Source organism: Chrysemys picta, chromosome 10, assembly GCF_011386835.1.
Source record: "Chrysemys picta bellii isolate R12L10 chromosome 10, ASM1138683v2, whole genome shotgun sequence".
Classification (NCBI taxonomy): Eukaryota; Metazoa; Chordata; order Testudines; family Emydidae; genus Chrysemys; species Chrysemys picta.
In genome coordinates this window covers 27,817,772-27,830,287 of record NC_088800.1, presented here as the reverse complement: position 1 = coordinate 27,830,287, position 12,516 = coordinate 27,817,772, and the positions used below count along the sequence as shown (strand labels likewise).

General features: G+C 42.2%; 1 protein-coding gene across 2 annotated transcripts in view; it reads right to left on the bottom strand.

Moving 5' to 3' along the window:
• LOC101950452 (uncharacterized) overlaps positions 1-12,516 on the bottom strand; it is a 29,851-nt gene that overhangs the window by 16,023 nt on the left and 1,312 nt on the right. For both annotated transcript variants that reach the window (XM_065559493.1, XM_065559495.1), the window contains exon 2: positions 2,146-2,253. In XM_065559493.1, coding sequence (XP_065415565.1) covers positions 2,146-2,188 — 43 coding nt within the window. In that variant the 5' untranslated portion in view covers positions 2,189-2,253. The remainder of the gene's footprint in view (positions 1-2,145; positions 2,254-12,516) is intronic.

Below are 12,516 nucleotides of genomic sequence, written 5' to 3'. Positions count from 1 at the left end.
CCAATCGGGGTATGACTGATTTGATCCTGCCCTATGATATTTTATTGATGCTGTATCTTGAACTGGTTATTGGGGTGTTTATTGTATGAATGTATTAATTTAGCTTAATAAAGGCGCTGTTTGGAAACGTACTCGATAAGAAGAAAACAATGGCTCAAGACAGTCAGATGTGTGCAATCACTTGAGAACTGTTAAGGGACAAAGCCAGAACTGTTTGCTTTGATGATTCTACCTCCACCTCAGGACAATCTACAAATCTGGTGGACACACGATACACAATATATCCCATATATACTTCCAAAAGCAAAAATAGAGGTTGACACTTAATATATCTTTTTTCTCCTGCTCAGCTTTGGGTGGGACTTTGGCTAGCACAAAGCTGTGTTTGAAGCTCAGTTATGCACATACAGCTGGGGGGAAAAGGGTGAAATCTATACCAAAAAAAATAAAAGGAACCTCTGGTCACAGTCACATTCAGAACTTCTGTGTATATTTTTATGACCCAGTCCTGCTCCCTTAGAAGTCTATGGGACTCTTTGATTTCACCAGTAGCAGGTTTGAGCCCATATTCAATTAAAGAAAGAAAGAGAAAGAATAGAGCTGAATGCAATTTCTAACTTTGTCTTTGAAAATTTCCTTACAAAAATGGAAATTGGTGACATGTAATATATTTCCAATATGCAAGCTCACTGAGGGCCAGACTCTGTGACCCTTATCGCTGGGAGTAGCAAGTAAGGTCCTACTACTTCTGAGTAAGGGAGGCAAGATCCGTCCCCAAATATAGAGAAAATCGCTTCCCTAAAAAGTGACTCACTTTTGCTTAGTGCAATATTCTATGAAATACTAAACCAAGTGCAATGTAAAATGTAATTGTCACTTGACGAAACCGAAGAAAGAGTTTATGCTGATATCTTTGCTTTTGTTGCAAAAGTGTTTCCACAGACCCTGGTGTAGCCATAGATTCATTACATCCCACGGCTGTTGCTGGATCTATTGCTTGGGAAGAGAGATCTGGGAACCACCAGTAAAAACTTCCCATTCCCAGTTAACTTTGCCACCAGCTACGTGCACTTTTAAAACATTCCCCTAACCCTCCCTCTCCGTATTTCACACAAATGCACTTTTCAGACATCTCTAATGCCCCTCCCCACTCCCCAGTCCATTTATTAGTTGAGAAAATAACCTTTTACAACATTTTTAAAGTCAGTAAATATAGCTTGCAATCAGGAATACTTCTTGTTTAATTATTAATAATATTAGAAATAATTGATATTAATATGGGAGACCACCAGACACTAATTTAACCATAAATTTCTTTATTAAGTCCAAAGGCCAAATAGTATTTTAACATGCCTCTAAACATGCCTGTCAGCCTTAAAATAAGCAGTCACTACGCCCAATACAGTAACAAAGTATTCATAAGCATACGATCACTTACAAATAGGCCAGACCTAGGAAAACCATCTAGTCCAGGTGTCTACAAGCATGATCAGGTGGTAGGGTGTGACAAAGAACCCTCAAATTCATAACTCTTTTTATATCCTTCAAAAGAACAAATGCTGCCATAGCCAGTTATCACATTAGCTAATGGCTAATTTGAGACAGTTCACCCCAATTTTCAGTTTTAATCCAGATAAGGTTTACAACCTGCTTTCGCCCGAGATCTTTGCTCCTTATCTCTTCTCCTCCTCCCTACTGTCCAACAGCTTTTTCATTAAACTTGGGTTCACCCAAGCTTTACTTTTAAGATCAAACTGGGTATGTGGGGTGGAAAGGTCCAGGCTGGCTCCTTTGCTTTATTTAAAACCATCTGCAGTCAACCCTGTCAGTCAGAGGCATGCTTTTTAGAAATTTCCTTATCTCATTAATTATTTTTTGAACCAGCCATCCTGCCTACTCCATGTCTTCTGGCCTTATTATTTTCAAGGCTTTCCTTCTATTTGCTAGTCAGGGCTTCTTTATAACACAATATATTCTTAACCAAACTTAAACCAACTCTAATTCTTTAATTTTTTATTTATGCTACACTTCAGTACATGTTTAGATTAAACATCCCAGAAAATGAACTTGACACAAAATACACTTAAGAATTAAGAAAGTGAGATATGCATAGAAATGAGCAATTTTTCTTAATAGGAAACATACCAGTAATTCGTCCTAGAAAAGCCAGGATCACCGAAAAATACATTCTTCTGAGAGGAAGGGTTGCAAAGGTTTCCTCTTCTTGGTTTTGTCTCTAATTCTAAAAAATTTCTTGTGAAGAGAGAGGAAAGCGGAAGTTCAGTGATCACAAGAAAAAGTAACAGGAAACAGATCATGAGAATTACAGCACTGCCCAACTGCAAGATATGCTGTTTATTTTAGAGTTGGAGACACTTCCATCACAAACAACCCTACTGTCATTCAATGATGACACAGGTAATTTATTTCTTGGGAAATTAAGTCTAAAGACTAGAGGCTCTTAGGCAGTGGGAGAAAGTCTTCCCTAGAAAAGACAATCTCAGGTGCCCACAGTAATTTGCAATCCCCTGTCAATATCAGTGGTGTGACTCCTGCAGTGTACCAGGATAGTGTAGGCCTTACTCAGTGGACAAATGTCAGGTGAAATGGAAGCTAGTTTAGCCTTCCACTTATCAGGGATTCCTTTGGGCAGCTCCCTAAGGTATGTGAATCAAAGATACAGCAGTCGCTGAGTCACTAGCTGGTTCTTCTGCCATGCCCCAAGGAAGACATCCAAACAGAAAGCACCATTTGGGGAACAGAGACCACGTGAGGGCAGAAAGACTCCTTCATAAGCCTCCACTACATCCACAAGGGTAGTGGGTGTGAAAATCAGAAGAGAAGGTGAGTAGGGCCTGTGAACAGGCGGTGTATGCCACTCCAGCTCCTTTTGCACAAACTGCTGCACTGGTCCTTTCACATTTAAGGGGCAAGGTGATACCACCAGTTTGTGAGAAGTAACATGACTTTATTCCCCTCCAATAAATGGAATTAACTCTTCTAATCAAAAATCTGTTTGTCTTGTCTTCAGAAATGCAAGCTCTTTGCGGGGGAGCTAGAAAAACCACAGTCTGTCTGACCAAGTTGTGCTGAGGGTGGGAGGACATCACAGGTAGTTCCCTAATCCACTGTCAGTGAGTATGGCAGCTTGTCTGGGCAGTAGGGATTGCTGGGAAGTCTTGCCAAGGTCCCCTGGAGTTCTGTTGGAGATTGTCTTAGACATGGGTTTCTTTGGAGCTTGAAGCCTCAAGAAGCAGCAAAGTTCAATGTCAAGTGTTAAGTATTTATGTTGATGTTAAGTAAATCTTTTAATCTGTGAATGCAGTAATGGTTTATCATATGTGTATATAGGGGTTGCGTATATCGCATTGTATTAAGTACGAGGTGAAATTATATCATTAAGACTAAAAGCCTTTATGGATGCAGGACCTCTATATGCTTGTTACATTGAAACCGCTGTATTTCTTGTGTGTGTTAAGATATCCTATGTAATCTGTGTCTTTTATTTTATTGCACTTCTCTAATTCCTTAATGTAATTCTATTGCATTTTCTATGCTCTATGTATCCTTTCTTGCTTCATTTACTACATTGTAACCACTTATTTCCTTTAAATAAATAATTATTTTGTTTTCGAAGAGTTACTGCTTGTGTGTCCATCCTTGAATGGAAGGCTGTATACTTGTCCTTTCAGAAGTCAGCAAGATTAGCCTGCTCTAGGGAGCCCTCTCCGGGTCAGAGACAAGTCCCCTGGTAACACTCTGGCAATTCCTTTAGGGCGAGCCACAATCTTCTTTACCCCTTTTATTAAAATTAGACAAAGTTGTAGGTAACTTAATTAGTGTCTAAAGTTTTGGGTAACAAAGCCTCCCCATGCTGCCGGAAGTCCTGTAGTGCTATGAAAACCTCCCCGTACTCCCAGAAGACATTGTAGCACTATGGAAGCTTCCCCAGACCTCCACACGCCATCATAGTGATAGGAAAACCTCCCTGCACTGCCAGAAGCCACCACAGCAGCATGAAACACAAACTCAAACATATTGAAATGGGCCACTCCTAAGGGAGAACGTTTGTGGTCACGCCCATCATTGGCATTTCTGTTTCTGTAAATTCAGCAGGAAGGAAGGGTGAACCATTTTGGAAAAAGTTACCAAAAACTCCCACCTCCCAACCTTTGCCCATCCCTAAGATTATCCTGGACCAAACTATTTCCAAAGTTAGAAAATATCTGGTTCCTACAGGCTGTGAGATGGTAAGTATACTTCCAACTAATCTCTCCCCCCAATTCACCTGCTGTGGATGCTCTTCTGAGGCCTGCGAGCTTCCTTCAGGGGACATAACAATGGGCCTACTCATACCTCAAACCCCTACATTGGTATCTGAAGTCAACCACATCAGGATTTAGTAAGTTCTCGCTGAGGCCTGCTGTTCTCTCTCTTTATGTGTAAAACGTATTCTGGATTTTCCAGCTCACATAGTCCTGAGAAATGCGTTTCCTCTTTTCCAACCTCTCCCCATTCATGCAAGATTAGTGGCCAGAAAAAAAAATCTGCTTAATAATCCCATGGGCCTTTCAATTCACTAACTGTGTCACTCACCACAGGGCAGAAAGCCTCATGTATGCCCTCTGCACCCGTTAATCCACACATTAAGAGCGAGATCCTGAAGTCCTAATTTAGGTTAACTCAGTCAAAACTGTACTGATTTCTGTAGGACCAGGATCAAACCCAGTTTCCAGCCTAAAATACTCAGGCTGGTTGCTGGGGAGATCCATGATAGAGGGAAAGCTGGGGAGGAATCTTCCTTTGAAGGTCAAAGACTTGACCACTGTGGAAACTACTCTCTGGAAACTCTCCAGTTCAACCCTCACCCATCCCACTACCTATTACATTCCTAACTCCAAAAACCCTGACAGGGTTCTGTGCCATACAGAAGGAATAGTCCCTGCCTCCTAAAACCTGCACTCACCAGAGGAACCACACTATTTCAACTGCCAGAACCTCTCTGCCGCTACAGAAAGGGATGCCCCCCATTGAGCAAAATGAAGGGATCACATGAGAGCAGCATGACACTAAAAACCAGAAGGAGTCGTTCCATTATATAATGACTGAAGACTCTTCCTCTTGGTTTTACAGAGACTTTGTGAAGTCAATTTAGAAGCAAATTTCAGTTTTTCAAAAGCAAGCTTTTACAAAAACCTAGCATCACTAGAAATATCCCTGTGTCTTTGTGTATATTTCAATGGAGACAGGTTGTTAATGATTTCTTTCACCTTTCCATTACCTACTGGGCTTTCCAAACCCATTGAGAGAGTATGGGGGAGAGGGAGAATAGGATTTGTCCCAAATGCACACATTAATTTTAGAGCTGTAGAAAGTATGTATGTTTTGGCTTCTATGCCACTGTATATATATTTTCCTATGTCTCCAGTCACTCCCAATGGATCAGTGTCTGACTTTGGTTCTCACAGCCTAGTCAAATCCCCAATCTTCAGAATTTTTGGCATAGCCAAAAATGTGTCCCTTACTTCTGTAATCAAACATGCATCCGAATCCATATCTTTTTCTTTGTTACCTCTGCTTACTAGATATTAATAGAAGAAATGGAAATAGCAATCTTTGCAACTAATATAAAAGATTCAGGGCCAGCTTCTCACCTAATGATATTCCTCACCTACTCACAAAATAAGCTTCTCACCTAGTGTAAATCAGCATAGTTCTATTGAAGTTAATGGAGCTTCACTGATTGACATCATCTGAGGATTACACTTGTTCCTACCGTCTACATTCCAGTGTTTATGCCATTCAACTATAATGCTTCACCTGATCAGGGCCCTAGATGGCCTGAGAGCAGCCTTTCCTTCTAAAACTAGGAATACAGTTGACATAGTAGGGGGTAAACATTTTGGATTATGCTGGGACTTTTAAACCACAGCCTGTATCGGGATGTGATGGAGGGGAGGGAAAGGTCTGTACATTAGCAGCAGCTCCTGGAGGTATTTAAAGACATTAGCAGGCAGCTGTATGTTATTCCTTTACACCTTTGCTTTGTTTTAGAACTTGTCATTTAGGAGGCTGCTTTGCTAACTTTATTATTTCTACAGTTTTTACCTTGTTTTGTTATATTTTATAGTGACCCTGTCTCCACTGATGGTGAGGGCAAAGGAAGGTTTGGTGCCAATTCAGTGAGTCAGGCATACACGTAATTCCCATTTACTTCAATGGCAGTTCCATGCACAAAAAGAACAGGAGTACTTGTGGCACCTAGAGACTAACAAATTTATTTCCCCATACTCTCTCAATGGGTTTGGAAAGCCCAGTAGGTAATGGAAAGGTGAAAGAAATCATTAACAACCTGTCTCCATTGAAATATACTTCTTTCTTATAGCTTTCGTGGGCTACAGCCCATTTCTTCGGATGCATAGAATGGAACATATATTGAGGAGATATATATACACATACAGAGAGCATGAAAAGGTGGGAGTTGTCTTACCAACTCTGGGAGGCCAATTAAGTAAGAGAAAAAAATATTTTTGAAGTGATAATCAAGATAGCCCAGTACAGACAGTTTGATAAGAAGTGTGAGAGTACTTACATGTGGAGATAGAGTCAATGTTTGTAATGGCTCAGCCATTCCCAGTCTCTATTTAAGCCTAAGTTGATCCTTCCATGCACAGAGGTCATGCAGGAGTAGGCCAAACCCAGCAGGCCTTACGCAGATACAACAAGAATTTTCCTTGAGTGAGATTCTCCAAGTTTGACCCTTCATGATTTAAAAACTAGTGTCTCTGTAACATCATCATTTGACTTTGAAGATAACTTCCATGATTTGCCTGAGAATATGTGTTACAACTCTGGAAATTGTTTAGGCCGATACCAACTCTGTCTTAGCAAAGATGTCATATATATGTAATTTAACTTTCTTTTGTTTGTCTAGGGCAACAGTGACATCTGGTGCCCACTTTCATTCAGCAGGAATAGTACAGTATTTCCATACCTCTCCTCTTTCAAACTCTAGTCATTTGAATAGGGTTACCATATTTAAAAATTAAAAAGGGAGGACACTCCACGGGGCCCTGGCCCAGCTCCTTCCTCACCCCCAACCCTGCCCCAACTCTGCCCCTTCCGTGCCCCAACTCCGCCCCTTCCCCAAAGTCCCCGCCCCAATTCCGCCCCCTCCCCTGAGCGCCCCGCACTCCCCCTCCTCCCTCCCAGCCACGCGAAACAGCTGTCCGAGCGCTACCGGCTTCACAGTTTGCCGGGTAGCCTCTGGACCTCCAGACCCTGCGCCCCCGGCCAGGCACTTCCCCAGCGCAGCCGGAGCCCGGGAGGGGAAGCGCCCAGCCAGGAGCGCAGGGTCTGGAGGTCTGGGGGCTGCCCGGCAAACTGTGAAGCCGATAGCACTCGGGCAGCTCGGCTCTTCAGCTACACAACACTGAGGTGTCTGGGGGGAGCAGCAGCAGCCGCTACTGCGGGGGAATCCACCTGCAGCTCGCAGCCTGCCGGAGCCGCTCTAAGATAAACAGGGGACTAGTATTTTCCCGGACATGATCGATTTTTTGGCAATTCCCCCCGGACGGGGATTTGAGGACCAAAAAGCCGGACATGTCTGGGAAAATCCGGACGTATGGTAACCCTACATTTGAATTTAATGCAAATTTCAATCATATGTCTGTCATAAAGTAGATTCCATTGCTGAATTGAACATTCTGCCTTTTCCACCCTAGAGAGAAAGATATGAGCATAAGGGTCATGCACTGAGGAGAACTTGTGGATAGTCAATTTCACTGGTTCTCTGGCATAGCCAATATCATCCTGTTTGTGTGGGTCTGTCCACCAGCGAAGGGAAAGAAACATGCACAGAGCATTGTGACTGCACCTAATGACATGAGAGTTTGCTCATATACTTTAAGAGAACTTCAGGGCACTCAGTACTTTGCAGGATTAGGATCAGAATTATGGGCAACACATTTCTTCTCGTTTGTATGTCATTTAAAACAGGTATAATTTTTCATTTTCACGGGGCTATGCCCATATTTCTTGTAAAATGCCAAGATTTACTTTAGAGAAACAAGGTGAGTAAGAAAGGTAATATCTATCATTGGACCAACTTCTGGTCCAATGAAAGACATTATCTCATCCATCTTGTCTCTCTAATATCCTAGCACAATAAAATAGAAATATCCCTGTGTCAGTGTCTTTATTTCAAAGACGTTGCTGAGATTTTCAGAGCAATGGATTTGAAGTTGAAATGAACAGAAGATGTGCGTCCCAAATACACTGCTTTGAAAATCTCAAGCATTATTTTGAAAGGATTAATATTCCCCTGCAGAGTTTGCAAAGAAGCCATTCAGCACCTGCTTGTGCAGGAGAACCAGAAAGGGAAACTGACTGGAGAACAAGTGAAAACAACTCCTCTGTGTCTCTTGTTCAAGCAAGAAATTCAGAGAACAAACAAGGAGTATAGATGATGATAAGTAAATTAGGTATGTACATTTTTCTGTGTTAGTAATCCAACCCCATAGCTCCCAGCTTTATTTTGTTCAAATCCCTGTTGCGATACATTAGCAGATCCCCTTCCATGAGTCCTCCCACCATGCCCCAAAATTGTTGCCATTGTATGTCCTTACTTCTGTCCATAGTCTCCTTCTCTGTTATCCTTTAGCCAGTTCCTTTCCCCTGCTCCCAGTCTTGTTTTTTCCCCCTTTTGCTTTCTCTTTTTTGCTGCACATCCCTGCAGGCTCTTCCTCTCCACTCCCACACTAACCACAGACCACATCCTGCCTGGGGCTTGAAAAGGATATCCGTGGGGGTTCTTGTGAGACTGAACTGTACATGTTGTTATGGCTGAGTTGAGTACTGCAGGAGCAGACAGGAGAACCATGGATCAGTGAACTACTGACTGAACCTGTAACTCTGTATACATCCGCTGCTCCCACAACTGGTTGCAGTAACGGGCCACCATAGAAGAAAGAGGGAAAGCTGAGAGGGAGAGTTTCACCTGCATGGTTGCAGAGGGCAATGTAGATCCAGGTCAGGTAGCTTTCTCTCTCTGCCCACAGGGCTCTTGTTCTCTCACTCGTAGCTCCCTGGCACCCACCCCCTGAAGTTTGAAGACACTGGTCTAATGTTGTTATTTAGTAACATGGATATGGATATTATTTTAGAAAGATATAATTTTTGACCTGAGAATGTCCCTTTATTCACCTTTAGGGAAAAAACTGTTTTCAAAAGCAAAAGTCAAGTAATCAGCTAGCACAGGGGTCGGCAACTTTTCAGAAGTGGTGTGCCGAGTCTTCATTTATTCACTCTAATTTATGGTTTCACGTGCCAGTAATAAATTTTAACCTTTTTAGAAAGTCTCTTTCTATAAGTCTATAATATATAGATGTAAGCAGAGTCAGGATGAGCTCTACCCTGACATCTGGTGGTGAATTATGGCAAGTGTGGAAAAGAACTCCAGGGGCTGATCTTGTTTGCATAGGCACACCCACTCGCCTGGCATGAAACAACAGCAACTCAAAGTGGTTACTTTGGCTGGTGTGGGATCCCCAGTCTTCTCTGTTATTGGGGCAGGAAGAATAAAGTTTTGTTACCCTGATTCTGTGAATCAAGGGCAGTGAAACTGTTGTATGACAGAAGGACTGAGTGAGTCCTTCACCATTACCTAAGTAGCACTTGCTTGACAAGGGGCATGGGTTACAAAACCCAGTGAAGGGAGAGAGGATGGGGATATGTATTTGTACCTGATGGTATGGGCACCTCTCTGAGGGGTTGAAACACCAATTGCACTACCTCCTCTCTCCACTGTTGAATATCAGAGCTAACTTTGATTCCATTAGAAGTCTAGTTACAGACTGCTGAATTGAATTCACTTTGGGCCAATGGTGCACTAGCACTGGGGCTCCCCTACTATGAGCTGAAATTGCTAAGAGCTGAAATCACAAAAGAGCTGAGATCACTGAGGCTGTGTTAACTAGTGGGGGAGCCTGAAGCTATATTGCTAAGCGGCTGGCAGAGCAGCTAGCAGAGTGGAGCCTTGCGGGACGGTTGGAGTGGAGCTGAGCGACTCACAGGCTGGTGAGCGGAGTGGCTGGAGGAGCAGCTAGCAGAGCGGAGCCTTGTGGGAGCGGCCCAAGGGATGGCTGAAGTGGAGCAGAGCTGAGCGGCTCACAGGTCGGTGAGCAGAGTGGAGCAGCTGCCAGAGCAGTTCGTGGGACGGCGGGAGCAGCTCACGGGACAGCTGGTGGAGTAGAGCGGCTCGTGGTGAAGGCTGCAGTGGAACCCTGTCAGCCTCGGATCACGTAAGGTGCCCCTTAACACCCTGTGTGCCCCCCCCGAACTCTGGGGCTGCACTGACCAGGGACAGAGACTTTGGGGGGTTGTTGGACTTTTGGTACTTTGGTGATCCTTGGGTTGCTGGTTTCAAGAACCCAAGGGAAAGAACACAGCCCAACTTGCTGGGGTGGGTTTTTTTGCTCATGGTTTGTGTTATGAATCCTGTTTGTGGTGGTTTTTTTTCCAACTTAATGCTGATGTCGTTTACCTCATGTTATTAAACATTTTCTGTTACACTCAGACTCCGTGCTTGCGAGAGGGGAAGTATTGCCTCTTAGAGGCACCCAGGGGGTGGTATGTAATTGTCCCAGGTCACTGGGTGGGGGCTCGAGCCGGTTTTGCATTGCGATATTGAAACGGAACCCCTAGATACAGAACCTGGCCCTTGTTGCTGCCAACTTAGATGAGCAGAAGGGTTACATAACTAAACTATTGTATGTAAAGTAAATAAGGTTTCAAAATGTTTAAGAAGCTTCATTTAAAATTAAATTAAAATGCAGAGCCCCCCTGACTGGTGGCCAGGACCTGGGCAATGTGAGTGCCACTGAAAATCAACTTACGTGCCGCCTTCGGCATGCGTGCCAGAGGTTGCATACCCCTGAGCTAGCATTTCCTGTGTTGTTTTATATATGGGCTGGATCACACAAGGTTTTACAAGAGAAACATTTTTTTTTAAATAATATATAAATAGTTTCTCTGACTTACTGTATGCTTGTTCATTTCCTGTAAGATTCATTTTGTTACAGATTTGTATTATAGGAGAAAAATATCTTTTGTGGGGAGGGAAGAGGGTTACAAAATGCCAATGATTTCTTCTCCACCGCATATGGCTAAATATTGACTAGATCGTTATACAGACATCAAGAAAAGGAATTTTAAAAACAACTGTTAAGAAATACCTGTAAATGTTTTAACCATCTCCTTCCAGTGAACAGGAATCTTATCTCTAGCTGCCATTTTAATTATATTTCACAGCAGGTGGACAACTGGGTGACACAAACTGAACTAAAAGAGTTTTTTTGCCATTAGAGAGCATTGGAAATCAAAATTGTAAAGTTTTAAGGTAAGTTCTATAATATGTTAAAAACACTTTGGGCTATATTGGCAGCAAATGCTAATTTAGCCCTTGATCCAGCAAAGACTTTGCATTTGCTTAATGTTACACACTGGGCATAGTCCTACTGAAATCAATGGGTTTTAAGACCTTGCAGGATTGCGGCCTTAACTGTTGTACTATTTGTTCCACACCTTTGGCCTATAGAAGTCATTGGGAGTTTGCCACTGACAGTTCAATGGCACCAGCATTTGGCAATATGGGCCTGGGCAAAAGCCCATTGAAGCCATTGCAGACTCCTATTGACTTCAATGGATTTTGGATCAGGCCATATATTCTGAGTGATGGCTTGAGCCTGCACCACTTGACGATAATGGGAGCAGGATTAGGCCCTGAATGAATATATAAAATATTTGTTTTCCCATCTAGATTACTATACCCAGCCCTGGTGCTAATTTTCATTGTGTAATCTATTATGGAAATTGAAATAAGCACCAGTGTAATGTAAAGTACATTAAGAGATGAAAATATTCTTTGGAAATTTTGCAAATGCAATACTAATTCAAATCTACTTATCAATGCTAAATTATTAAAACCTACCCAAATAAATTAAATTTGAAGAGTCAGTTGTCTTACATCAGCAATAAAAATTCCTCGTAGTTCATAAAATATTTTAAGATACATCAAAATGCATCTTATTTTTACATCATGTTCTCCAGAATTATTTGAATCATCACTTCCTCCACTGACAGCAAAACCCTCGACTTTTACCCTGCCATAATGAAACAATGCACAAGAACACAACTGATATTAAAACTTACAATAAAATACTGTATACACTATCCTTCACCCCCATCTCAGCTCTACCTAGATATTAATTAGAAAGGTCACGATACAAAAGGACTTTGAACAACATGTTAAATTACTCGTGTTGTTCAAATGGATTATTCTTAGCCAACAACTACAAAATATAATACTATCTAGTTAACACGCACGCGCGCACACACACAATATTTTTTTAAATGAAGCAAAGGTGTCATTCTCTGATGGTATTTGGATTTTAAAAACTGGTCTGTTAGAAGCCAGTTCTGCTCCCAGTGAAGTTAATGGGAACATTTCCAGTGACT